The sequence below is a fragment of the Anas acuta genome, chromosome Z (genome assembly GCF_963932015.1).
Source record: "Anas acuta chromosome Z, bAnaAcu1.1, whole genome shotgun sequence".
NCBI classification, from domain to species: domain Eukaryota; kingdom Metazoa; phylum Chordata; class Aves; order Anseriformes; family Anatidae; genus Anas; species Anas acuta.
The window spans coordinates 4,003,192-4,029,897 of record NC_089017.1 but is presented as its reverse complement, the minus strand read 5'-3'; the positions used below and the strand labels follow the sequence as shown (position 1 = coordinate 4,029,897).

At 54.1% G+C, this 26,706-nt stretch overlaps 1 protein-coding gene across 1 annotated transcript in view; it reads left to right on the top strand.

The window, feature by feature from the left end:
* The first annotated feature begins 8,987 nt into the window (after nucleotides 1–8,987).
* The window catches only part of NOL6 (nucleolar protein 6), a 28,888-nt gene continuing 11,169 nt past the window's right edge, over nucleotides 8,988–26,706 (top strand). The window contains exons 1-23 of the mRNA XM_068666705.1: nucleotides 8,988–9,063; nucleotides 9,184–9,408; nucleotides 10,292–10,408; nucleotides 10,663–10,842; nucleotides 11,409–11,577; nucleotides 11,860–11,994; nucleotides 12,118–12,281; nucleotides 12,431–12,551; nucleotides 12,752–12,810; nucleotides 12,945–13,046; nucleotides 13,538–13,653; nucleotides 14,018–14,195; nucleotides 14,574–14,696; nucleotides 15,123–15,271; nucleotides 15,964–16,039; nucleotides 17,789–17,929; nucleotides 18,212–18,329; nucleotides 18,552–18,706; nucleotides 18,918–19,081; nucleotides 19,510–19,662; nucleotides 20,610–20,707; nucleotides 22,426–22,550; nucleotides 22,697–22,786. Of these exons, the coding sequence (XP_068522806.1) occupies nucleotides 9,055–9,063; nucleotides 9,184–9,408; nucleotides 10,292–10,408; nucleotides 10,663–10,842; nucleotides 11,409–11,577; nucleotides 11,860–11,994; nucleotides 12,118–12,281; nucleotides 12,431–12,551; nucleotides 12,752–12,810; nucleotides 12,945–13,046; nucleotides 13,538–13,653; nucleotides 14,018–14,195; nucleotides 14,574–14,696; nucleotides 15,123–15,271; nucleotides 15,964–16,039; nucleotides 17,789–17,929; nucleotides 18,212–18,329; nucleotides 18,552–18,706; nucleotides 18,918–19,081; nucleotides 19,510–19,662; nucleotides 20,610–20,707; nucleotides 22,426–22,550; nucleotides 22,697–22,786 (2,967 nt within the window). The 5' untranslated portion in view covers nucleotides 8,988–9,054. The remainder of the gene's footprint in view (nucleotides 9,064–9,183; nucleotides 9,409–10,291; nucleotides 10,409–10,662; nucleotides 10,843–11,408; nucleotides 11,578–11,859; nucleotides 11,995–12,117; nucleotides 12,282–12,430; nucleotides 12,552–12,751; nucleotides 12,811–12,944; nucleotides 13,047–13,537; nucleotides 13,654–14,017; nucleotides 14,196–14,573; nucleotides 14,697–15,122; nucleotides 15,272–15,963; nucleotides 16,040–17,788; nucleotides 17,930–18,211; nucleotides 18,330–18,551; nucleotides 18,707–18,917; nucleotides 19,082–19,509; nucleotides 19,663–20,609; nucleotides 20,708–22,425; nucleotides 22,551–22,696; nucleotides 22,787–26,706) is intronic.

Genomic DNA, 26,706 nt, shown 5'->3' with positions numbered 1-26,706 from the left:
CCTCACCATCTCCCTTGCACCCCATGTGCCCTACAACCACCTGTCACTGGTGGCTGGGATATGAGGTATCTGCCCAACTTTCTCCACCAGCACCTTGGGCTCTTGCAGACCTTGGTGACACCCCTGTGATGTCCCTGCCCTGTTTGTCTGGATGTGGCTGGGATGCTGAGTCCTACTAAGGACTGAGGACCCTCCCTAAGAGGGTCCTTGGGGGAACAGTGTGCGGAGCAGAAGGTGGCTGTGCCCTGTAAGTGCATTGCTACCTCACTCTCCATCTACAGCTACCCCCAGGGGCAGGTAAATCTCCTCCAGACTTTTTTTTCCTGCCAGGACATTTCCATGAATTACCACCATGGTTCTCCATCCTGCAGGAAACTCTTTGGCTGCACCAACTCCAAGCTCTGGGTGCAGAGTGGGTTTTGCACATCCCATGTCCTTGGCCCACCTAGCACCTCTCAGCATCCTCAGGGTCCCCTGCCTGGCCTGCAGGATGAGTTCTTCTCCGTCTCTGAACCTCTGCTGTGGATTCAAGGGCTGGCAGAGTGTGGAAGGAACCAGTGCCAGGATGCATGCCCAATCTGGGTGCTCACCAGGGCCGGTTCCCTCCACGGAAGGCAGAGAAGGCTCCGGTGCTGCCAAAACTATCAGGCTGAGGATTTTATCTCAGACAGCTTTGCTTTTATCTTTGCATGGGTGTCCCAAGGGTGCGGAGGAGGGAGCCAACCCAAGCCTTTGCATCCAGACCCTCATTTCCACAGCCCAGCTGCTGCAAGCCCCAGTGCCCTTGTTCTTGCCTCTGACGGAGGCTGGGAAGCAGGTGAGAGAGGCCGATGTGTTCCCTCACGCCGCAGGGGAGGCGTTCAGCTGGCTGAGCTGGCTGCAGCCCAGCCCTGGCTGGTCCGCGCTGTCCTTGTCTCCGAGAGCATCGAGGGGCCTCTCCTTGCTCTCGCCCTGGGGAAAATAAAACACCTCTGAATGTACTTGCTGGCTGGCGGGAGGGACCCAAAAAAAGGCAAGCAAACCGAGCCAGGGGGGAAACTGCATCAAGCAGGGGCTGCAAAGAGGGAACCGCGCGGAGCAACGAGCATCCTGCAGGGACCGAATCCCTCCTGTTGAAAAGAAGCAGCAAAAACACTGCAAAGGGCACACAACTCGGATAAAAGCCTTTCTCCTTCTCAAATGTGCTCTTCTCTTGGCATCCATTTTTAATAGAGCTCCCTCTCTCTCTCTTTTTTTTTTTTTTTCTTCTTCTTTCTAAGTGCAATGCTGGTGAGCATTGCCAGGGCACTCAGTTCCTTCCCTTGGCAGCACAACACGTGCTCAGCTTCAGAAAAGCAGAGATTTCCCTAGAGTGAGGCATATTTTAATTTACCTGATCAATTATGAGCAACAGAAATTAGAAGGGAGAGTTTGGTAACATCATGCCTCACTTGTCCTTTAATGGGATAAAGCTGTTTCTTCCAGAGCCACCCCCAGCTGGGCTTGACGTGGTTATAAGGCATTTTGCTCTTTTTGTCTTCATATATGTGAAAATATTGTCCCATTCATTCTCCTGTTTGCTTCTGCTGCCTACCCTCCATTTCATTTACCCTCATCAACATCACGTCTTTCCTATAGTATAAAATATGTATACGTACATGCTTCCCTCATATCCACTTGCTGGCTGAAAATTTGTGGTAGCTGTCAAAGCGTCTGATACAAAGGCACAATGAAAATACCTTCCTATTACTCTTAATATTCTAATGATTAATAAATAATAGTAGTAAGAGGCATTTGGATTATACCCTCGTCTCCAGGCTTCGACTTTTGCTTAGCCCTCAAGTGCTTGGGCACCTGCACTCAGCTGCTTTGGTAGGTCCCTGCCAACCGAGCTATTTGATTCGTTTCGATTCATTTCGATTCATTTCGATTCATTTCGATTCATTTCGATGTGATTCTATCTTGTTCTGCAGCAGAGGAATGAGAGGGGAGATTTGGAAATTCCCACTGCCAGATCTCGGGCAGGTCTCCTTTTGCTCTCGCCTTATCTCACAGCCTTCAGGCTCGGTGTATCAGCAGCTGGTGCTCTATCAAGGTCCTGCACCGTGTGAGTTCCCCCCCTTCCCCTATCTCCAGAGCCTGCCCAAGTGGCTCCCACTGGCGCTATCTCCTCTCCCCACCCTTCGGGAGATGCTTGCAGACCTCTGCAGCCAGATCATGTCCTGGGCCACCCTATGGTCCTAGCCCTACTGCTGGGGCTTTGCTGGTGCATGAGAGAGTCCTTCATCCCTTAGCATCACTTTGGTCTTCCAGCTCTTCACCCCTTACAGAGCATCTCTCTGTCCGTGTGCTCTGTCTATTTGGAAAGGCTTCCCTTGGTCATCCCCATGGGCTCTGTGCCCCATCCAGCCATGCTGGGCTAGGCTCCAGGGCCAGATTCATGCAAGTGGATAACAAACTTATCAGGACCGACGTGGTGTTTCAGTATTGGGCAACTGGGACCGCTTCACTGCCTGCAGTTACCTGATCCCAGCTCCTCTTACAGTACAAGGAGGCATTTGCAATGGCAAGTGGGGAGAGAAGAGAATCACAACCAGCCCCGAAAAAAATCACCTTCATTTTCTTGGCTATAGAAATGATCCATCAAAACCAGTACCTCTCATCGTGTTCACCTTTGGACAACCATGGAAGGATGTCAGAAGGTGCGATACTTCCCCAGAATAGTTCCCTGACCTCCGACAATTTTTGGTGACTCAGAGTCCCTGAGTCAGTGGTGTCTTTGTATGTAATAGTCTTCAGCAGATTTTTCTCCTGTGAATTTATTTGGTTATTTTTGAAGTTGAGTGAATTTTAAGCATTTGCAACATCCTGTGGCACACAGCTTCCCAGTCTAATGGACTGTTTGGGTGCAAAGTCATTTCCTTTGGCTTGCTTTGATCCTGCCTCCTACTAGGTTTTTTGATGCCCTTATCCTCATGTTGGAGGAGGTGATGAGCAATTCTTTCCTACCCAAGTGCTTTCTGCCTTTCATTATTTTGCAGGCTCTACCATAACGTTTCCCATGCACATTTCTGGGGGACAGGAGAGTCTCATCCTGCACAGCCGTCCCTTCAATGGATGCTGAGACCTTAAGCTATTAGGATCACCTGAAGACGGCTTCCCTTTGGTCTCCATCCCTTTCATGACAAGCACCATGAGTCTCAGGTGCACCTCCACAGATTGTCTAAAAGACAAATCAAAAGAAAATGACCCAAAATGAGATGTCACTACCAAGGTGACTTCAAATTGTCCCCTGTCTGTGCTTTATCCCTTGGGTGCTAGTGCTGTCCTAAACTAGACTGCAGGACTGGGGGAACCCATCTCTGTGTGTTTGCTCACACACACAGGGGGCACAAAAAACCCTTGAGTGATAGCAGAGCACACAGAACAGTGGCACTTGCTGTTCCGGGGGCTTTAGAGTTTCTGTGGGGAACAAGAACCCATGACAAGAGCCTCCACACCCGCAGGACTGCTGCCAGATGTTTCTGCAGAGGCAGAGCTTTCACGCCTGCTGTCTGCTAGCACCTCCTTGTGTGGACCCTCCAGTGGCTAGTAATGAGTTTGGTCCAACTTAGGTCCTTCTCCCAGCTGAGCTGCCTGATCCCACAGAGCACCTCTGAAAGGCCAGCATCTGGGGGTGAAGCTGTCTCCGTGGGTTCAAAGGAACAAGGAGGGATCTGGCAGGGACAGGCAGCGTGGTTGCATCATCTCTGTTTCCGTGGGAAGCGAGAGCAGAATGGGAACTGCGAGGGAGCTGCCTGACTGCCCGTGGCAGCCCTGGCTCAGCTCTCCTGCGCCCTGGCAAACCCTGCCACTGCTCTGCCTCAGTTTCCCCATGGGGTGAGTGAGGAGGATGGGGCACAGTGGTCTTGAAGGGCCATTGGGAGCTGGGACAAAGACAAAAAGAAATAGACTGGTTCAGTCTGAGCTAGTCACCATCATCATCATCACCCTCACCCTGCCAATGTTTTCCCTTCTTGCCCAGGTGGTCCCTTTGCCCTGGCACTGTTCACTCCAGCTCAGCTCTGTTTGCACTTCCCAGCCCCATGACAGCCAGTGCCACTTGAAATGAGGGAAGGATGGAGGGACGGAGGGGGCACCGGGTGCCTTGGCACTGGGAGGTTTAAGCCATGGGTAAATAAATGCCACATTTGCATGTTCCTGGCTCTCTCCACTACATCCAGTCTCAGGAGCTGCCTTGGAGATTGATTTTTTTTTTTTTTTTAATGGAGCAATATTCTGCTGAAGGGAGATTGCTAAGGTCTGTTTTTGTGGGATCGTGGCAAAAAAACACATCACTGACAACGCATTGCACTAATGTGAGAGGTCTGAGCTTCATGGGTCCTTCCCCTCCCTTGGTGTTCCTGGTGTGATTTTTGGAGGCTGCAGGTTGTTTCTTGGAATCAGAAAAAAAAAAAAAAAAAAAAAAAAAAAAAGGAAAAAAGGAAAAAAAAAAAAAGGAAAGGTTTCTCCTCCCTGTTGCTATGTGTAAAGCCCACAGCAACAGCAGGGAAATCAGGCAGACTTGCTCTCTAGCCTGTCACAGAAAGCAAGCCAAAAGCAAGCAGAAAATAAAAACAAGGACGCAAAACCATCTATGCAAAAAGCAAACAGGCAATTTAAAAGGAGGCAGATGCTGCTAGTGTGCTATGAAACATGTGAGCTTGCCATCAGCTCTCTTTGTGCAATTCAGGTCACCCAAGTTTTGCGATAAAGCTGTCGGAGCTGCTGGCTTCGGGCAGTCACCACCAGTACATATGGATTATTTAAGTCACAACCAGTATGTATGGATTATTTAAGTCCTCTCTAATTTTATGACCTTTTGGGTATTTTTTTTTCTGTTTGTAAGTGGAGCATGTAAAACACTCTCTGAGAGCACAACTCACTTGGGAGGGCTCTGGATGTTGTGGGGTCCTGAACCCCGGTGCTGGGGACCTCGCACAGCTCCTGCACTGCTGTTGCTGAGATTTGCAAAGTGCGTGCTCCAGCAGAGCGGGCAGGTGAGGCTTCCCGAAGCAGGTCACCATCCTGCCATGTCATGTGTGACAGGGGTGCTGGTGAGACGCAGCAGCGGACCAGCAGCCTGTCCTCCCTATAGAGACCTGAGCCCTTCAGCTTGTCACTGTAGGGGGACTCAGGGCTGGGCAATTGAAATGACTTTAGAAAGGCACTAGAAATTACTATAGAAAGAACAGAGGCCTGTTTAATCCCACAGTGAACTGCAGCTTCTGTAGGGAGAAAACAGTCCCCACCTCTCCCAGCAGAGGAAGCAAGGTCCTTGGGTGGCCAGACCATGGCTTTCTGTGGCCATGGTGTGGCCAAAGGGGTCAGGGGCTGGATGCAAAGTTCTGGTAGGGAGTGCTCCGGGCAGGAGATGGCTTTGCCTGTGGGAAGTGTGGGACATCTGTGGGTGATGCTGCGGGACACCCATGTCCCAGCCCATCTGGTTTTGGTTGGGGGCCCTGTCCCCTTCCTCAGTGTCACCTCTATGTACGTGCATGCTGGTGGCACAAAAAGGTGGGCACATCGGTCCCCTTAAAAATCCAAAACCAAAACCAAAACTAAAACCAAAAGCATAAACAACCTTAGGAATGATGGCCACAAATGAGCACCAGGCTTTTTGTTTTGCAAAACTTAATGGTATGGTGGGCAACACCAGCCCCCTTTAATCTCCTGCAAATCCCAATTTTTGGACACCAGAGATCCCTGTTGTGGTTTGGTGCTGCCACTGCCCTCTTCACACCCCAGGGGAAAAGACACCTTGAGAGGACAGCCCTGCTCCACCAGCATGGGTGAACCCAGCAAGAAACAGGCACAAACAGAAATAACCCAAATAGGCAGGGGAGGAAACTCAGCCCTAGTTATTGGCCCCACCAGCACTGTTATTTCACGGGAGATATTTCTGGTACCTCCTGCTTATCCTGGCGTGTGGCAGGAGGCTGTGTGCCCCTGTGCAGTTTCTATCTGGGTGGAACAAAGAGATGGGCTGTGGTTGCCCTGGGAAGGGCTGGTGGCCACAGACCTCCTGGGATTTGGGGTAGGACACAGCGTCAGGTATTTGGGTGACTTGGCCGAGAACAGCTGATGATAGCCAGGGGCTGTGTCATGGCTTCTTTAGTGCAATTTAGCTGTTTTTAAGGAAGTATGCATGTTGTTTGGGGGAGTTCTGTCATTTGTAAGATGCCATGCTGACTGCGGTGTCCGGACAGCTGCTGGTGATGAAGGATTTCCCCAGGGGCATGATGATGCCGGCTCTCCCTCCACCTGCACCTCCTAGGAAAGGATCAGCTCAGGGACACCACACCAAGGAAACTGCTAGGCTCCAGGGGATGGAGCCAGGGGACAGATCCCTCCCATTCCCGGGTGTGGGGCCAGGGCACGGCCAGACAGAAGATCCTGTGGCTTTTTGGGCAAGTGGGAGGTGGTGGTGGAAGGCGAGCAGCGCCTGTGAGGGCGGGCACAGGGAGTGGCATGCTGTGAAGTAATTTTTGATGATGATTATTAGTATTAGCATTTAAGAATGGGGCGTAATTAATGACTCGCCAGGTGCTGAAATACCTTGTTAAATAGCCTCTTGCAGGAAAGGCGTCACCTGCACTGCTGCAGGGCTGGCCGGGCCGCCCCGGGACAGCACGTGTGTACGTATACGTAAGTGTATATGCTCTGTGTGTACGTGTGTGCTACCAAAGGGAGTTTGTTTTGGGGTGGGGGTTACAAGGGAATGCCGTGGCACTTCCACTGGTGACACCAGTGGGCATCCCAGCCACCCACCCAGAGCTGCAGCTCGCTCCCTGGTGGCACAGTCCATCGTCCCCTGTCACTCTCAAGCAGCACAGGGACATGACCTTGTGGGCAATGATGATTAAACGAGTTTTACCAGCCCTCCTAAAAATGCCAAGCAGGGCTGTAATTACCCCCACCCTGAATCAGAGGGGGCCCGACCCCACAGGTATGCCCACAGCAGCCAGAGGTGTCAGGCAGTGAATCGTGGGGTCAGGACACAGGGAAATGGAAATCTGGGAGAGGAGCGGAGCTGAACCATGGGATCCTGGCACATCAGTGATGGGAGGGAAGGGGAGGAAGGAGCACTCCTCCAGATCTGTTTCTTTCAGAAGCGCAGAGGATGAATTCCTGCTGAGGTAGGAGCTGACACCGTAATTCATGCTCAGCAGAGTCACGGGGCCAGTCCACAAGAATTACTTGCAAAACTGGCTGGGAGTTAGGCATCCGTGTTAGCTGGAAGTCATTCTTTGCAGGTGATGTCGGGATCCGAGGGAGTGCGGGGGAGCACGTGCACATGGATGCACAAACAATGTTTGTGTACCCACCAGCGGGGCAAACCCAGGGGACCTGACCTGGGCTGATGAGATGGAGGAAGAAGTGATTTGGTGTAATAATAAACAAAAAATGTCTCTGACAATGGGTATGTGAGGGATGCAGCCCTTTTACTAAAAGGAAATGATGCCCTGCTCCAGGCATGGACTCAGCACTGGGGTTTGCTGGGCAGAGATGCCATGTGGTGGTGGCAGGAGGAAGCAGGGCTCAGCAAGGCAAAAAACAGGCACTGGAGGATGCCTGATTCCCAAATCTGTGACCTCCCACTAGGGGACGCATATGGGATGGGCCTTCAAATACCCTGACAACCCAAATCTAGCTGGACCCGAGGTTTAGAGCTGTTTCTGCAAAGGCACCATCTTAAAGGGAATATTTCTCCTGCTCCAGTAACCCACTTGTAGGCTGCAGCCAGCCCAGCCTCGCTGCCCTTGCTTGCCTAGCCTTGCAGGAGTTTCCCCATGCAAGCTGGGCTCTGCAGTTTTGCCTTGTGCTCTCTGCAGATTACATGTGCGATGCCCACCCTGACAAACTGTGAAGTAGTGCACCCCTGGCTGCTCTGAGCTCATCCTTCCCAAGAGTATACTGGCAATGCTGCCTGTGGCCTGACTCCTTTGGGAAACAAAGCTATTTTCTGTGTGTGTGGAAAACTTCAGGTGTAGTATTTTTGCAGTAACTGTTTGGTCAGAAATCCTCGCACCAGAAGCCACGCTCAGCTCCTGCTGAACTACCTGAGGCACCACTTGGTAGGACAGGGCTGTTACACCCAGCCTGTCCATGCGGACAGAGCAAAACCACCTCTGCTGTCTGCCAGGCAGATCAGAGCGGGACCTGGGTCACCCCTCGTCCTTGATTTTGGGGCTGTTTGGGGACCAAGCTGCTCAGGTGCAAATGTTACAGTGCCTCCTGCTCCAGGCTGGGTTGAAAATCGCTGTGGGATGACTTTTGTGAGGAAGGGTTGGCTGTTTTGCCTGGAAATTAGGAACCAGCAGAGAGCTGCAAACACCAGCCTGAGCACTTCAACAGGATGACCTAGGAGCAACACACTAATTATGTGAGAAAAACACCCAAAACCCTGTGCTGGGAGAACTTTAGAGATGGACAAAGCTGAAAGAGACAAACGGAGAGCTGGAGCCAACCTGAGGGTGCCCCATGGTGCTGGGACTGTGGCAGTGATGCGGCTGGGTGGGGGTGGTTTGTTGCAAACTTTATGTAAGTTCATGAAAACTTTAGGGTGCGTAGGGCATTAAAGGTTTTTATTTAAAGGCTGGACGTGGTGCTTGGGGACCAGTCGGTGACACTGGGGGTCGGGCGATGGTTGGAGGACACCATCCTGGGGTCAGCCTTGGTCTTGGGGAACACCTTTAGTGACTCTGTGCCTGTATGGTTTGACGTCTGAGGGGCCAGACCAGACCACAACATCCCCACAGCGCTGCCCTCAGCCCCATCAAACCCCCCAAAAACCCAAAAAACCCCAAACTGCCCCATTTTGCCCCCCCCGCGCCCCACAGCACGACCCGCCGCAAAGCGACGACGAGCCGCCCCTCCCCTCTCACACAAACTTACCGGGGGGGCGGGACGGGAGGAGGAGCCGACCAATCAGAAGCCCGAAGCGGTGCGCACGGACCAATGGGAGGGCGGCGGGCGGGCGCTAGCGGGGTGCGCTGCGCCACGCGGGGCGCTGAGGGGAAGGAGGCGGCGGCCATGATGGCGGTGAGGGGGCGGCCTGAGGGGGCTGGGGGCGGCATGAGGGGGGATGAGGGGGCCGAGGGTACCCGGCGGGGCCGGGATCAGCGCCCCGAGCCCCGGAGCCATGCTGAGTTCTCCCCGCAGGGCTTCAAGGAGCCGGCAGAAGCAGCGGAGGCGGAGCAGGGCTCGCAGCCCCCCGGGAGAGGCGCTGCCCGCGGTAGGAAGAGGCCGGCCCCGGCCCCGGCCCCGGCCCCGGCCCCGTCAGGGCGGCTGAGCAGGGCCGAGCTGTACGAGCCGCCCAGCAGCGAGGAGCTGAACCGCCTGAAGGAGACGGAGGATCTGTTCCACTCCAGCCTGCTGCGCCTGCAGGTGAGATCTGCCTCTCCTGAGGGCTCCGGGGGGGTTTTGAGGGGTTTTGGGGGGATTTTGGAGGGTTTTGGGGGCAGTGCCAGGCTGTGAGCAGTCTGTGGAGCCCGCCTGGCCTGTCCCCTGCAGGAGCTGGGCTGGGGGACAGCGGGCATGGGGCAGGGACAAAGCCCAAGCTTTATGAGACTTCCAAGGTATTCTTGGGATCTCAGTTCTTGTTGCCACCCCACCCTCGGCTTTTTGCTTCATTTATTGCTTTAAAGCCGAACGTTTCCAGCAGGTGGTTGCAGTGTGTTGGGAGCATGAGTTCCACATCTTGCAGTGCGGTGATTTATGACTTGTCAGGGAGTAACACTGCCACGTGCGCCCGTCTGCTGCAAGACTTTTGAATGGGACAGGAGGGTTTTTTGTGTTCCAGGAAAACAAGCAGCTTGTGTGAGGAGGGGGTGTTACATAAATAGTGCCTGGTGGCCCTCACACCTTTGGTTTTTATAAGGGGCACCCCCTATTTCATGAGTGCTTGTTAATTTTGGTAGCAGGATCTCTAGGACCTCATTCACGATGTGAACTTGTAGGGTTGCTTCTTGGAGCTGGCACTTTGTCATGCAAAAACTTTTCTGAGAGTAAAGCCCGTGACTGTCATTCCAGCTTTTCATGGCAGGGCCTCACATAGAAGTAGGTGGAATGGAGCTGACTTCCATTTGGCACTTCTCAGGAGAGGGCAGGAGCTCCTGCCTGTGAGCTGACTGTTCTCCCAGCTCTGAGATGAGTTTTTGCAGAGACCCAGGCGTTGTCCAGCACAACTTGCTACCTTCTTTGCCTTTTTACCATCAGTGGTGCAGTTCTAGTGTTGCAGCTGCTTTTCACAGTCCCCTTTCCCCTGCAGATTGAAGAACTTCTGAAGGAGGTTACACTGAAGGAGACGAAGAAGAAGAAGATTGATGCTTTCCTCCATGAAATTAACGGCCTGCTGAGTGCCATCCCGGAGACCTCGGAAAGTGATGTAGGTCCCAAGGGGGCTGGGGGAGGCAGCGAGGCCCCTGTGTGGAGCAGGCTCTGCTGAGGACAGAGCCAGTTCCCCATGGGAAGTTTAGGGACAGAAAAAATACTGCCTTGCTTTATGTTGGCGGGGTCTTCAAGTTCTGGGTGCTGGTGCCTGCCAGCTCAGGGCAGCGCTGTGTGGGAGGAGGGGTCTTGCTCTGTGCCCATCTGCTTTTGGTGATGCTTACAGCCTTTATTTCTCCTGCCTGTCCCCAGCTCACCGACCAGTCGTGGCTCCCCGGGGACGTGAAGGTGCCGTTCCTGCAGGTGCCTTTCGATGTGAAGGGCAAGTTCCGCTTCCTGCCCCCAGCCCAGCTGAGTGTGGTGGGCAGCTACCTGCTGGGCACCTGCATCAAGCCCGAGATCAACGTGGACGTGGCCGTCACCATGCCACGGGTGAGTCTGGCTGTGCCTGAGCTGAGCCCCATCTCCTCCTGTCCCCTGTGGTCCTGTCCTTGTGATTCCTGACATGGACACACAGCTTGGCAGCTTCTGTGAGGAGCTGGGGAGTGAGGCTTCAATGCTCACGCTGTTCAGAGTTTCAGTGGCTTTGGATTTAGCTCCTCATGATGATCTTCATGCCCTCTGCCTGGGCTGAACTTCTCTCATGTTGCTGGGGAAGTAGGATATTCTCTGGCTTTCAGTGCCATTGCACTTCTGCCCCTGCTGCCAAGTCTGTGTTAGAGGGAGCCTCTTGTTTGCAGGCTCTTACCGGTCTAGAGCTGCCTCCTCTTGCTGTCCAGCGTGGCTCTGAGATGCAAAACCCTGTTAGGCTGCACAGCTCCTCTCTGTGATCCTACAGCCTGATGAACCAGCAAGAAGGCAGCGTTCCTCACTGACCTGGAGCTCTCTCAGGCCGTAGCTCTGTGTCAGAGATGGGGGGAGGTGTGGATGTGGTACCTCGGGCTTAATCGGGCTCTGTGTGCAGGAGGGCTGAGATTTTCCTGTCCCTCCCCTTGCAGGAAGTCTTCCAGGACAAAGACAACCTGAACCAGCGCTACCACCGCAAGAGAGCTCTGTACCTGGCCCACATTGCCCACCACTTCTCCAAGGAGAAGCTCTTTGGCAGCGTGAAGTTTGCCTACATGAACAGCAGCCATCTCAAGCCCATCCTGCTCCTGAGGCCCCAAGGTAGAGCCTTCACCTTCCTCCAGCAGAGGGATCCTTGCAGTTGGTGATACATTTCTCAGCTTTGCTCCCAGTTCTCCCTCCTCTCATCCCTCACCCATCCTCATCCTTTGAGGTCTCTTCCCTTCTGTGGTTCCTGAGCCTCCTCTCCAGCCTTGCTGGCTTGCCCACCCTCAGAGAGCAAAGCAGACCCTACATAAACACAGCTCTGTCTGGCACTGTCCTTCCTGTCCAGTTTCCTCACCCCTGCTCCCTGTTACCTTTGCCCTCCTTCGGTGCTTACAGGCAAGGACGAGAAGCTGGTTACTGTCCGACTTCATGCCTGTCCTGCCCCGGGTTTCTTCAAGCTGAGCCGCTTCCACCCTAGCAAGAACAACGTCCGGACAGCCTGGTTCATGGAGCAGAGCGCCCCCAAAGAAGGTAGGGCCTGGGCTGGGGGAGCACGAGGCTGCTCGTTGCACCTGGAGCTGGGCTTGCTGCAGCCCTTCTCTGCGAGTAGGAGGCTTTTGGTTGGATCCAACACGTTACCATCTCCTTGCACAGGAGCCCCTGAGCCACCCACCCCACACTACAACAACTCCATCCTCTGCGACACGGTGCTGCTGTCCCACCTGCAGTTCTTGTCCTCCGCCGCCACTGACTTCCCGGGCATGAAGGATGGCATCGCCCTTCTCAAAGTGTGGCTGAACCAGAGGCAGCTCAGCAAGGTGAGGGCTGGGCTGGGCTCTGTTCATGTGGCCAACGTGCCCTTGGCCTCTTCTCCCTTTCTGGGGTGGAAGGGGGATGGTTTGGCCCCACAGGGTGGTTTGCTTGGCTTTTAGTGCCTCACTGAGCTCTTGTTGACTTGTTTCCACAGGGCTTGGGGTGCTTCAGTGGCTTCCTCGTCTCCATGCTGGTTGGGTACCTGCTGATGAAACGCAAGATCGTCAGGGTGATGAGCGGGTACCAGGTGCTGAGAAACGTCCTGCAGTTCCTGGGTGAGTTTCCAGGGGCCGCTCAGGGCAGGGAGAGCTCGGTGTCAGCAGAGTCTCTGCACAAAGCCTGAGCAGTGGAGGAGGGGAGGGGGTTAGGGCTCTTCTCCCTCTGCTGAGCCCCTGTGGGTGGGATGGACAGGAGGGGATGTGACAGGAGGGGATGCAGATGGCAGCGTGACTTGTTCCTTCCTCTTTGCCCACAGCCACCACTGACCTGAGCGCGACAGGGATCAGCCTCGCAAAGGACACAGATGACTCCCTGGTGAGCAACTGGCTGTGCTGCTGGCGCTGCTGGGCAGGGACATGCCCTATGTGGGGCTGTGGGATGGCAGTGAGGTGGTGGTTGGTGCTCTGGTGTCTGTGCTGTGGCTCTGAAGGCTTTCTCTGCTCTTCCAGCCTGCCCTGGCTGACTTCCACCAGGCGTTTGAAGTGGTCTTTGTGGATCCCTCCGGGCTGGTGAACCTCTGCGCGGATATGACTGCTAGCAAATACCACCAGGTACCAGCAGGTCATCAGGGCATCTTAGGAGAGAGCTGAGGCACACAGAGTGGTTGGGTGTCTCAGAGAGGGCCGTTGGATGCGGGGAGGGCGTTCAGATCTGCATTTCTAGCTTTTAACACCTCTCCTTGGCTCTGAAGCTTAGGAGTGAATTTTAAGATCTGGATTTATTGCTTTTAAGGTCTGGATTTATTGCTCCATGTGTGGGCACCTTCAGATGAAGCCAAACAACTGTTCAGCAGGGAAAAATTGTTTTGGAGCAGAAAAACCCACTTTTATGGCAGGGACATCAAGGAGGGGTGTCTAGCCAGCAGCATAGTGTGCAGTCAGGTGAACAGCAGATAAGGATGGAGGCCGTCTAGCCTTGGGGTCTGCTGGGGACCACAGAGCTGGGGAGGCTGTGGCTTACTGGGGGGCACTGGTCACAGCTGTTGGAGGGATTTGGTTTCCTCTTCCCCTCCTATTCACTCCTGCTTTGTCTCCTTGCTCAGGTTCAGCTGGAAGCCAAGCGCTCCATGGAAATTCTGGATGACAGGATGGTGGATGGCTTCCAGGCGCTGCTCATGACCCCAAAGCCCATGCTCAGAACCTTTGACCACGTCTTCCAGTGAGTCTCCTCGTGCTGCTGGGGTGGTGCTGAGGGAGCCTCTTCGGGGAGGAGTGGGCTGCTTCTAGTTTCTGACCAGGGTGTGGATTTGGACCTGTCAGGTGGGAGATGGCCCTGGTCGCTCTGGGATAGATGTTGGTGCCTCTTCTGTTTGTTCTTTCCACTTTTATTGCCTAGGTAGCTTCCCAGGAGGAGGGTGGGAATGCTTTGGCCTGAGATGCCAAAGCACAGTGCTTCTTGTAGCCCCTGTCCTGTTCTGGGACCCTCTGCTCCTTCACTTTACCCATCCTTTAGCATCTCTCTCTCACAGAAGGGATTTGGTGGAGGAGGCAGAGGTGTGTGACTGGCTTTTCTCTTTCTGTAGCCTGAAGCACGTCTCCAAGCTGCAAAGTGCCTGCAAGAAGATGGAGCTGCTGAATGAGCTGATGGATCGTGGTGGGAACTACGTGGCTGCAGCCCTTCCCTTCGTCGTCTCGCTGCTGGCCCGTGGGCTGGCTGGAAGAGCTCTGCTCGTGGCGCACTCCTTGCCACAGACCCCTGAGGTAACACAGTGGGCAGTGACACTCGACCCTTTGCTGCTCGTGGGGTCTTGTACATCCCTCGTGGTGCTGCTGGGTGCAGGGAGAGGCTTTTTACTCACAGGGGAGGAGGTGGGCCTGTCCCCTTTGTGTGGGAACGTAGGACCTGGGGCATGAGGTGCTGCTGGGACGTTTGGTCTAGGCAGAAGTTGTAGCCCAGCAGTAGGGCAAGGTGAAGGCAGCCGGCTTTCTCACGGGGAAACCTGTTAAGACCTTCCCTGTCTGTGCCCATCTGGGCACCTGAGAGCATGTCCTGTGTGGCAGGGGGTTTATCTACCCTGGCAGACACTGCTCCAGCAAGGCCATCTCTCCACGTGCTTCATGTTCCCTTTTTCCTCTCAGTGGCCGATCGATGCTGAACCCCCAAAGCACAAGGATGTTGGGCCCCTGACATTTGGGCTCCTGTTTCTTCCGGAGTTTGCTACCAGCACACTGGAGAAGGGACCGCAAGCTGATCGCCCTGAGGTGAGGGGAGTTCTCCCTGTGTGGGGTAGTGGTGGGTGGGGGGCATTAGTGGTTTTGGGGATGCCATGTGTGATGCTGGGTGCCTGCTATGGACAAACCATTGTGGGTCAAGGATGAGAGCACTGCTGAGCTGCTGGTGCTGGCTGTGAGATGTCAGTGACGTGACATGACGGCCTCTTGGTGTGTGAAGGGTAATGGTCGAGCAGGGATGAGTGGGAAGGGAGTGCGGGATGTTGAAGAAGCAGTGGGAGACCCAAGCTTGTTCCACCCATCCTGGGGTTTCCATTTGGTTAAGGGAACTGAGGAGTGGAGCAGAGCTGGCGCCCTGCTGTGGCTGCAGGTGGTGCTGGCAGTCACGGCACCACTTGGACCAGTCCCAGCAGTGGCCCATACCCGTGGCCTGCCTTGGCCAATGTCTCCCTTCAGGCCATGGACTTCCGGACCTTCTGGGGGGAGAAGTCTGAGCTGCGGCGGTTCCAGGATGGCACCATATGCGAGGCAGTGGTGTGGGAGGCCAGCACTGTCTGTCAGAAACGCCTCATCGCTGAGCAGATCGTCAGGCACCTGCTGAAGCTGTAAGTAGCACCGAGTGGTAGCAGGGGCTGGGTGAAGTGTGGCTGTGCGGGGGGCTGCTGCTGTTCTCCCTGTTCTCTGCCGTGTCTGTGGTAATCCTGCTGTCAGACTTGTGCTTTGGGGAGGCCGTGGGTCACCTCAGCTCAGTGAAATGTGGAAGTCATTTCAGCATTGTGGTCTGGATACTGCTGGCTGCTTCCTAGGAGAAGATGCAAGGAGACATTGATGTCCTGCCTTCGTGTCCCAGCATCCCCCTGACTATTTATTGTTGGCAGAGCTGCGAGGTCTCAATGGCTTCTCCTTCCAGGATATTTCATGGAATTGGCTGACACCTTGTGGTAGTTAATGAGGTTTGCTCTTCCAAGAGCACATGCAGTAGATTTTCAGACCTGCTAAAAACAATACCCTCTTGCATAGGGGGGAAAAAAAGGGGTTGCCTGGGCTTCTTATTCTGACTCAAGGAGGGAATGTAGGAAAGGCTGCGTTAGCAGCATTAGCTTTGAATCCTGTGAGGCCACGCATGTTGCTGTGCTGCTTTGAGTTGCTAATTTGGGCACAGGAGGAGCACAAAGATACAGGTCTCTTCACTGTGACCTTTCTGTGCGGAGGGATTGGACTGACCCTTACCTGCACAGCCAGGGTGGATGGGGTGAGGAGCCCCGGCTCTAATGCTCTGTTGTCCCTCTTTATGCAGGCATGCTGATATTCCTGAGTCGTCTATCTGCTACACAGGAGCGCTGCTGGACTCTGTGATCAAGATTGGGAAAGAGGTACAGTTGCTCCCTAAATGCAGGGAGCGTTTCCTTCTCTCAGGAAAGGGAGGTATGGGAAGAGCTGTAGGGAGGTCATCTCTGCTGCGTGAACCTGAGGTACCTGGGTGCTTCCCAGGGTGCTTGTGTGCACTACACCTGCATCATCTAAGGATACACTGTGGTCCTACTGTGCTCTGGCTGCACCTTTTCACCTCCCGCATCCTTCAGGGCACTGGCCAGGCTCTCCTTTGCCTTCATCCTGCAGATCCACCTGGGAAACCCAGGAGAAAGATCTTTCCTGTCTTGGTGCAAAGTCCTGATCATGCACACCTAGCGCTCCCTAGTGCTGCAGCTGATTGTGCACTTAAAACAAAGAATGTCACTTTGAGACAGAAAAAGATGGGTCATGTAGGCTGGGAAATGTCTCCACCTGTGCGTCTTTCCAGCTTCTGGAAACTTAAAGCCTGGAGATGAGCTGTGGGCAATTTGGCACCACTTTGCTGGTGTTTGGTAAAACCAGGGACTTTTACCTGGTTCTTAAATGGGGGAGGAAACTTTTCTTTCTCCTTAAGAGTTAAGGGGAACAGACATTACCAAAAGAGTTTCTTGCATGGGGACCATTCTGAAGTCCAGCTTGGCCATGTGAATTTAGCCTCAGCTGCAGTCTGGGCAGAGCCACTTGTCAGATTTTGGACAAAATGCTAATTTGTACAGCTTGCTGTGTGGTGAGGCAGCAAAATCTCTGCACCATGTCCCTGCAGGCTAGCCTGGGTTGAGCAGGGGCGATAAATCCATTGGTGAGAGGATGCACTTTTCAGGTCCTGAGGGCCTTTTAGGAGTCTGATTGTAACCAGTCCTTGTGGAATGAAGTAGAAATCCGCTCTTGCATGCAGGGCTCTGGGCAGGGGCATCTCTGCTCTTCCAGCTGCTCATGTGCAGGCATCCTGGGGTTCTGGGGTGGTGGAGGGATGTGGTGGATGAGGGGAGATGGGTGGTGCAGCTAGCTCTAGGGATAGGCAGCCTCCCCTGGGCCAGGGTTTGTCATTTGTGGTGTGCCCTGCAGAGGGTGCTGCTGCTCTGCTGTAAAGCTTGGGCAGGCCAAATGCACACAACTTGATTCGTCTGTCTGAACTGAGCTGTTCAGCATCAGTGATGTCTCTTCCTCATTTCAAGCTTTTCTCGTGTGATTCAGGGTGGTGGAAGCTGCAAGGGCAGCAGCAGTTCTTCTTTTAGTGCTCCTTAAACGTGCTCCCCAGGGTTCCTGAGATGATCTGGATATTTTCTGCCCTTGCTTTTGCCATGCTTTGCATCTCTGCCTTGGCTAAGAGCGTAGTCAGAGCAGCTTTTTGTTAATTGTTGCCTCTGCTGACGCTCCAATAACTAGATGAGAGGCAGCAGCAGAGCTCTTGCCTTGTCAGTTTGTGATCTCTTAACCCCCAAATCACTCCCAGCTTCTCCTTTTCTAGGCAGAAAGTTGGCAGTAGAGCTCTTGTGCAAGACACTAAGGCAGTAACAGGAAATCATTTCACTTCTGTCTTGAAATGCATCTAGGATGCCTGCAGCTGCTGGGGAGCTGCAGACAGATTTGTTTTGGTCTTCCCTCTCTCATTTACCTTCCTGTCTTTCTGAGCACCTCTGTCAGGTGCTGTTCTCGGACAAAAGTCCCAGCTCCTTGACCTCAATGCTAGCTGCAGGTGAGGCAGGGTGGGCACCTGTGCTACAGAATTGGGAGAGGCAACTGCAGAGGTGCTCTCTGTGTGTCCGCAGGATTCGGGGACCGGCGAGGAGGCCATGGTCAGCATCGTCTGCTCCTACGATGACCTGAGCCGCAAGCTGTGGAACCTGGAGGGGCTGCCGCTGACGGTGACGGCTGTGCAGGGCGTCCACCCGGCCCTCCGCTACACTGACGTGAGTGTCCCTGGGCACAGCCCCCGTGGGGGTGGTTTTTAAAGGGTTTGGGGTAGCCTCTGGCCCTGTTTGGGTTTTGGGAAAGAATCAGTGGTTCTTCCGTAGCCACTGAGAGCCCTCGGGGTGGTGCAGTGTCTCCTCTCTGCTGTCCCACCCCTAGGGCTGAGTACACAACTTTCTAAGCTCTTTGTGTTGGGGGCAGGAGGTTTGGGGGCTGGGGTGTGCAGTGCTGTGGGGTTTCTGCTCCCTGTTCTCAGTGCCCTGGTGGCTGCTGTCTCGCAGGTCTTCCCTCCTATTCCCATGAAGCCGATTTATTCCTTCCATAAGCAAATCAGGACCAAGCGCTTGCTGCTTCCTTCGGAGGAGAAGCCCTGCCCAGCCTACATCGCCCCTATGAAAAGTAAGTGGGGAGAGATGTGAGCAGGAGAAGATTTGGGGGGGGGGGAAGCGGAGGGAAGCAACGATGCTGACACCGTCACTGCTGCATTTGTGTCCTGTAGGCGGGACCAGAGCTCCAGCTCCTCTTGCTCCCCCGCCATAACCTCTAAGTCCCAGCCACCCCCAGCGAGCACCCTGTCCCTGCGTGGGGCTCACTGGCCTCCTGTTGTCCCTTTGCATCCAGTCATCTGCCACATGGAAGGCAGCGGCCGCTGGCCGCAGGACAAGGAAGCCATCAAGCGCATCAAGGCAGCTTTCCACCTCCAGCTGGCCGAGCTCCTCCAGCAGCAGCACCAGCTGATCTGCAGGCCTGCGGTCACCCACACGGACGTGTACAAGGTAGGGGCACGTGGGAGCTTCCTCCAGAGCTGTGGGCTGAGGGTGTTGTGGTACCGGGGGACATGCAGGGGGTTATGGAGGTGATCACAACCAGGATTCAGGTGCAAGGCCCACCAGGAAGAATGGGAAGACTGGACTGATGTGTTCACGGAGCACAGCAGCCTGGTTGTATTGCCACCAAGCCTGACCTGTGCTTCCCTCCCCATCCCAGGATGGCTATGTTTTCCGTCTCCAAGTTGCCTACCACCGAGAGCCCCTGATTCTGAAGGAAGTGGTTACCCCAGAAGGGATGGTGAAGTACGAGGACACAGAGGAGTCTCAGCAGCTGGAGCTGGAGACGTTGCATCGGCCCTATCTAACCAGCTCCCTGCATGGGTACGTGAGGCAGAAGGCATGGGGCAGGCAGAAAGGGGCCAGGAGCCCCTGTGGAGATGCCCTTCGATGATGGAGGGTGGTGGTGTGGTGAGGAGCTTGCTGTGGGAAGTAGTTTTTCAGCTCGCTTTGTGAGCTGGTGAGGGAGGAGAGAGGAGAGCTGGTTGTCCCTGTTGTCACATCAAAGGTCACCAACATGGGGAGACAAACACCAAAGAGCAGTATGATTAGAGGGGAACGTGTAGCAGCATTTCCACTTTGTTACCTCTAAAATCTCAGCACCCACAGTATGCTCTGTGCTTGTGGTGCTGGACACGTGTTTCCAGCAGGTGTTTATCCTTCTGTTCTCTCCTGCTGAATGCAGGAAGGGTGTTTTGGGTCCTGGGATGTGTCTGTTGAACACTCACAGGTATTTGTCTGTCTTCTTGCAGGCTCCAGCAGCAGCACCCCGTCTTCGGCAGCTCCTGCCGGCTGGCCAAGCGGTGGGTCAGCGCCCAGCTGCTGAGCGACAGCATCTCTGAGGAGTGTGTGGACCTTCTCGTGGCCTCTCTCTTCCTCCATCCAGCCCCTTTCACACCGCCCAGGTGAGGATGAGGAGCATGAGCTGGCCTGGTGGGAACTTGGAGCCTTTTTCTTTACCTGGGATGAAGGAGGCATGGGGTGGCCTCTGGGTGCTGGTGGTACAGCTGCTGTGTTTAATTTTTCTTGAGGATTGGTAGGGCTCTTTATCCCAGGGCTGACAGTGGGGGAATTGGGGTGAGGGCCAGCACGCTGGCCCTCCTGGGTTCCCTGGGAGGGATGTTACAGCAGTGCTGGTGGCTGCAGCTCGTGTTTGTCCTGGAAGGAACTCCCGAGGGAAGGGCAGAAGGTCAGCTACTGAAAGCTGAACGGAGCTGTGTGTTGGTAAATAATCCCTGGGGATCAATTGCTTACTGGCCTCTGGCAGGTGGGCTGGATACAGCTCGGAGGGAGTGAAATGAAGTTAAAGGCTGTCTTTGTGCTCCGTGTGGAGCCAAAAGGTTACGCTAACCTGTGCTCAGGATCCGGCTTCCTTCCCCAAAACAGGAGGAGTAATTGCCTGATGCCTGGAAAGCTTTACTTGTCTCCTAAAATAGCCTGCTAGCAAGAGCCCTACCTTCCCAGATGTCTAGTTTTGCGAGCACGTTGTGCTGCAGCGAGGCAGGCACAGTGCAAGCTTGGCCAGCATCGTACAGAGCTGCCCTGGAGATGGGAGCAGCCCTGCCTCTGGTTCACCCTTGCTCCATTCCCACCTGTCCATGTTTTGGGAGATGCAGGGACAGTGTCTCAACTTCTGATGGTTTCTTCTGTGTGGAGAGGGAGGAACAAAGGGGAAAGACTTTCCTCAGGGCCCTGGAGAAGGGGAAGCACCTCATACTCTCACCTTGAGCATCCCTTCCGGGGCTGCGTATGGCCTGGGCACCACTAAATCACTCCCAAACCCTGTTCCTGCCAAGCTGCCAGGCCGGGGGAGCAAATGCCAGTGTTGAACTGTTTTTTGTCTTGTCTGCAGCTCTCCCCAGGTCGGGTTCCTGCGCTTCCTCAACCTGCTGGTGACCTTTGACTGGAACAACAACCCCCTCATCGTCAACCTGAATGCCGGCCTCACAGGTGAGCAGGCAGCACATGGGCCGGGGCTGTGGGAGAGCTGTGGTGTGAGGGTGCTGAGCCCTCCTTTGAGCAGCCCCTGGGTTTTTGGATATGTGAGGACTCCCAGGTTTCTGCATGGAACATGGAGATTTTCTATCCATTTCCTCTTCTGCTATGTTTAACCTGCCTTTGGAGTTGGGTTGTGGCTTTGAGAGCCCCACTGAGCAGCCTGCATCACAGGGGCTATCTGCTGGTTCCCATCTGTGAGACACACAGGGAAAAAGGGCTGCAGTCCTCTACTGTTCGTTATCTCTTGAGCTTTGAGGATTTCCTGGTAAATGTCTCTGGTTTCCAAAGGAACATTCTGGCACATCCAAGTGGACCTATGCCCTATGCTCTTATTATTTTGTCTGTTGATCATCTTTTAGGTACCAGCTGTCTCTTCCTGCGAGCCAGAAGAGACCATGGGATTGCCTTAGCTTTGTTGGGGTGCCAGGGTGGGTGGATAGCAACAGTTAGTGTTTAAAGCTGATTTATAAGAGAAGGAAAAGCTGCTTGGGAGTGTGGGCAGGCTCATGGAGGGAGCAGCTGTTTCTGTGGGTTTCAGCACTCCTCCAGTTTTCTCTTTTTTGGGAGAATGGGTTTTCAAAACTGATATTTTTCTGCACTCCGGCTTCTTTTAATGAACAAAATGGGAAGTGTTTTTGGCCAAAGAGCTGTTTCTTCCATTTAGAAACAAAGCAGAAGACTCTTCAGGTGCAAACTCTCTCATTAGCTTACAACGTGAGCTCCAGTGACTGCAACTTGAGCTGTGTCTGGGCCCACGTGAGAGCGCCTGGATGAATTCAGAGCTAAGGTCCACCCAGCCATGCATCCTGTCTCCAAAATTCCTTGTTGGCAGATGCAAAGGGAAGCACAAGATCAGAGCAAGTGCAGAGCTGATGCTCCCCTTGCTTCTCTCCCAGCCGCTGTCAGTGTTTGTTGGTGCTTGTTTCTCTGCTGCGGAGGTCTGTCCTCTGTCCTGGAGGGCTTGGTGAGAGCCACCCGCTGCTTTCCATGCAGAACCACTGGTGGGGCTCAGCCCCAGGATCATCTGGCTCTATATGGCAGCAGAGCAGGGCTGAGGCATGGTGGGAAGGGGCAGAAGACAGCTTCACTGCTGGGCTCGCCACCTCCAAACCTTCCTGGGCTGCAGCCACCCTCATAGCACGCCCTGGTTTTACATGTGGAGGGATTGAGTGTCCCACAGCCTCTGGCCAGCAGCATGCTGAGAGCTGGGGAGATGCACCCAGTTGGGTGTCGGCACACTTTCTGTTTAGCTGATGAGAAAAAAGAGGAAATATCCTGCCCCTAGATTAAAATGTTCTGGGAAGTACCCAGGCTGGGCTTGCAAGGAAAAACAGGCTCATTGAAAACTATAAAATCTGTCTGGTAGTGGGGCTGTGGGGGAAGAAAGGTGACCTAGAGAATTCCTCTCTTCAGTGGCCTCCTGTCTCTATGTAAATGGCTTTAATTTTTCCCTCGTGCTTCTACACACTCTCCACGGTCAGCAGCACGTCCCTCTGCAGCTCGTTTTGCAAGGTCTGCAGGGCGCTGAGGTCTGGAGTTGGGATCAGAGGGCAGGAAAAGTTAAAAGCAAGTTGCACCACCCTTTTCTGGACTGTGACACATGGGCACAGAGGCTGGTGGAGGGCTGTGGGTGCAGCAGAGCATCTCACCCAGCTGCCTGCCCTCTGCAGATGCTGACTGCACAGAGATCAGGAACAAGTTCACGGCCGCTCGCTCTCGCCTCCCCGTCATGTTCATCGCCACCCCCAAAGACCAGTGGAGCTCGGTGTGGACACGAGAGCAACCCTCAGCACAGGTGAGCTGGGGCTCCAGATCTGTGCCTCGTGGTGTCTGGGGCATTTCCCTGCTCCCGGTGTTGGGGGGAGCTCTGCCAGCCCTGTGGGTGGCTGGGGTTCCCCCTCCATCCAGGAGTTTCACCCTAAAGCTCTTTTTCCTCCCCAGATCCTGCAGCGCCTTCTCGTGCTGGCTGCAGAGTCTCTCCGGACCCTGGAGGAACAGCTCATGGACCCACTCGGCAGCCAGGACGTGAAGGTAATCCTTTGGAGCCCCACACGAGGGTTTTTGGGTTCTGGCAAAGCAGATGGGAGAGGAGCTTGACATGGAGAAGCTCCAGCCAACATCATGTGGGCTGGAGGCTGCCCCCTCCAGTCCTGCCCCTGTGTGCAGGCATGTGTGCATAACCTGAGCTCCCAACCTCTCCCCAACTCCTGCAGTGGGGGAACGGCTCATCCTGGCTCCTATCATGCCCTGGGGCTTTGCAAAACATCATTTGCTTCTTCCCAGCCTTGACCCTTCTGGTTTAACATTAGCAGAGCTCGGCAGCAGGCACTGTTGCAGGACTTCTTCTGATGGCATTTAGGTTTGGGTGAGCTTGCTGGTGTCTTGACAATGGGAGAGGAATTGGAATCAAGCTGGTCTGAGCTGTTGGGGTGAAGAATAGGAAGTGGTGGGAGGGAAGAGCTCTGGGAAAATCCACCTAGCAGCATTTCACACTGTCTCAGTGTGGGGTTTTACTGCCATTTGGAAAAGATTAGGGAGCAAAGGGGAGGAAAAGTCAGGCTCCTCTGTGTACCTGGACTGTGGTCCTTCAGCAGCAATGAAATCCAAGTCATTGCATCTTCTCTGCGTAGGGAGCAAGCTGAGATGTGGAAATCGTGTTTTCTTCTACTCCTTTCAGGTGTATTAGTGCCCTCATCTATAAAACAGGAGCCCTTGATTTTTGCCTGTAAAGCTGCAGAGGAGCACAGCTGAGGTGTGAAGGGCTGCTGGGCCAAGTGCTGCTGATTTTGGCAGCACTGTGCCGTGTTTAAGGGTGGCAGGTGCTGGCCAAGAACCATGAATGGCTTCGCTTGTTTTACCTCCTCCTCTGGCTGCCCGTGCTGTTGCAGTTGGGCCCTTCCCCGTGGTGATGGCAGTGACACGAGGAGGCGGCTGGTCGGAGGAGACCCTTGTGTGGCAGTTAGGGGCAGGGCTCAGAGCTGCATCCTGCTCCTTTCCACATCCTTTTTTGCTGCTGACCCTGCTGGGCATTTGGGATGTTCTGGGAGCCCTTATCATTGAACCCAACAGGTCAGGAGAGATGATGGCATAAAGGGACAAGGGCAGAAGAGCAGAGGCTTGCCTCAGGGTACAGTTACGTTCCTTGCATCCAAGGGATGCGCTGCTTTCTAGTGATGAGCTGCGCAGAGCCTTTCCACACTCCCTGAGCCACGTAACTGCACCATCTGCTCCTTTTGGGAGCCCATTGTGGGACGGAGGAAGAGGAAGATGATAACAGGCAGAACAGCCGGTAACTACTCTTCCTTTCCGTGTCAGGGCCAGGCCAAATCCAGCTTGAAAAGGATCCAGGATGTTGTGTGATATGGTGATTATTGCCTGTCCTCAGCGTGAATCCGCAGCTGCCTGCCACTTCGCTCCCGGGTGGGATGGGTGGGACCTCCTGCTCCTGCACAGCAGGGACAGGGACCTCGGGATGCTGTCTGTCTGTCTGTCCCGGGGGAGACAGCCTGTACCTGAGCTGGAGGCTGAGAAGGGTCAGGGCTGAGGCTGCGGGGTTGGGGTGCAGCCTTAGTGGGGACGTCTCCCGTAGTGATTGAGAGGGGAAGCTGCAGGGCTGGTTTATTTCAGGCTTGTGTTCATCCTTATGCTGCTTTCCACCTAGATTTGCCTGGACTGTCTTGTTGTTCCTCTGTGTTCCCTCTCTGGAATTAGCATTATGGCCAGCTGTGATATTTTGGCAGCCTTTGTGTATCTTTATGGGATCTAACATCCATTTTGGTCACGTTCCCAGGACAGGGGTGGGTGTCTCTGAGCAGCCCCTTGGGGGGAAGCCCGTGCTAGTAGCTTCTTGTTCCTTGCGTTATTATTTATTACTGAAGGAAACAAACCTGCTGGCTCCCAGTGCCTTTGAAAAGATGGGTTTATCTGCAGCACTCCCTGTACTATGGAAAACGTGGTGTGTGAGTGATGTTAAATGAGGGAAGAAAAGAGGTTTTGTCCTGTCTGGGAAGTGGACATGTCCAGTGTACTGTTTCCAGTTCAACAGTGAGTATGATGCCACTGATGATGCTGTGGCCCTTCTCCAGCCACAAGAGTGACACTTTATTTTCTTGCATGTAGGATGTCAGCAGGGTGTCCTGAACCCCCATGTATGTAGGCACTTGCTTTGGGCCCAGGTTGGGTTACCAGCTCCTGAGGAGAGCAGAGGGGCTTGAGGGAAAAGGTTTTTATGGGGGCTGAGAGCTGGAGTGGCTTAGAGTCAGTCCCTGGCTCTGCCACTGGCTTGTGCTTTCACTGTGGCCACATCACTTAATCCCACTGTGAGGGGAGGCTGCTCACTCTCTTCTTGAGCTGCAAACTGTCTGTTTGATGTGAATTGAATGACAAACCCCACAAAGCTTCCTCTCTCCTTCACCTGCCAGCTTGGCTGTACGGGAGTGTTCTGGGAAGCACAGGCACATTTATTCCATCTTCCTCCCCCTCCTAGCTGCAGCCCCTGCGTATAGAGTTCCTTATTCCAAACACTGGGCTTTTAACATCAGGCTTTGTGCCTGGTTGAGCTGCTCAGGGTAAAATACGCAGCTTCTCTGAGAGTCAAGTGCTGTTGGGGATGGAGGGAGCTGCAGCCCTTCCAGCTTCCTCTGCAGATCCTCTGTAGCTGCTGGGCCCTCTGTGCCAGGGAAGGGGGCTGGCCTGTGGTGAGCAGAGCTTCAGCCATAGCCTGTGAAGAAGGAAATAAACTTGCTATTTAAAAAAAAAAAGGCAGAAATTCCTGGTCTTCCAGTGACATCCAGCAGCACCTTTAGGAGGCTTTGGCTTCTACACTTGAGTCTGACTGACCCCAGGGTGTTGGAGGTTTTGGTAGGACATCAGCAGCTGCTTCAGGAAGGCTTTGTTTTAATTTGAGTGGAGGAGAAAGGCCATACACTTCCTATCCTGCTTCATTTTCCGTGTTTTTGCTTGTTAGGTTAAAACATCATTTACTTAAATGGATGAGGGGGAATCCAGGCACACTTACCTGCCCGTTTAAGGGAGGTATGTCGGCCTCCGAGGGGAGCTTGTTTTGGCGTGCCAAGTCCTAGCTTAGGCAGCTGAAGCTGAGAGGACTTGAAAAGCCAAGCCGTGGTTAGTTATGACAGAGTCACATTCTGGAGGGGCTTTTTTTTTCATGTTCAGGCGGTGAAAAAGACTTTTTGACGTGGCTTTCACTTCTGCTGTGTTTTTTGCTGGAAGTATTACAGAGGTGAGATCTGCTTGCATGGGGACAGTGCCCGCCACAGGGCTGTAAAATGATTTTGTCTTTGCTCATCTCACTGCTTTGTTGTGTGAATGCTCCCAGGCCAGCTGAAAACAGTGGGTGTGTTCAGGCAGCCCTTACTTGGGGAGCCGTGTGTGGTGAAACGAAGCAGTGCTGCCATTTGGATGGCATCATTTGCTTGGAGGCTGGGAAGTGGACTTGGGAGAAGTCTCAGGGGAATGCTGCTTCCCTGGCTCAGACTCACCCCAGCCGCTTGCTGCTTGTCAGTTGTCCTGGGGTGAAGCAAGTTGAGAAATAGAAACAACACAGAGGTAAGGAGAGGTGTCCCTGCAGCCTCTGGTCAGGCCCAAAGCCTTATTTTGGGTGGCAGCTTGGCCAAGTTTACCTTAGGCTGGGGTTAGGCTTTGCTGGGGTGGGTCTGAGCTGCCCTGGGGCTGGGCTTTGCTTGGGGCTGGATGTCTGAGCCCTGGTGTGATGGGGTGAGGAGGAGGAGGAGGAGGCTGTATGGGTGAGAAGTGGCTGGTGTGCTGCAGTTGCAATAGGGACCTGTGATCAAAACTGCAGGTTTGAGGTGAGCCAGAGGGCTGTAGCTCCCCAAAGAAGCTGTTGCATGTCCATAGCATCCTCCTAACCCTTCAGCTCGACCTCCCTGGTCCTCCTTCCCACCCAGTTCCTCTTGTTTGTTGCAGCAAAA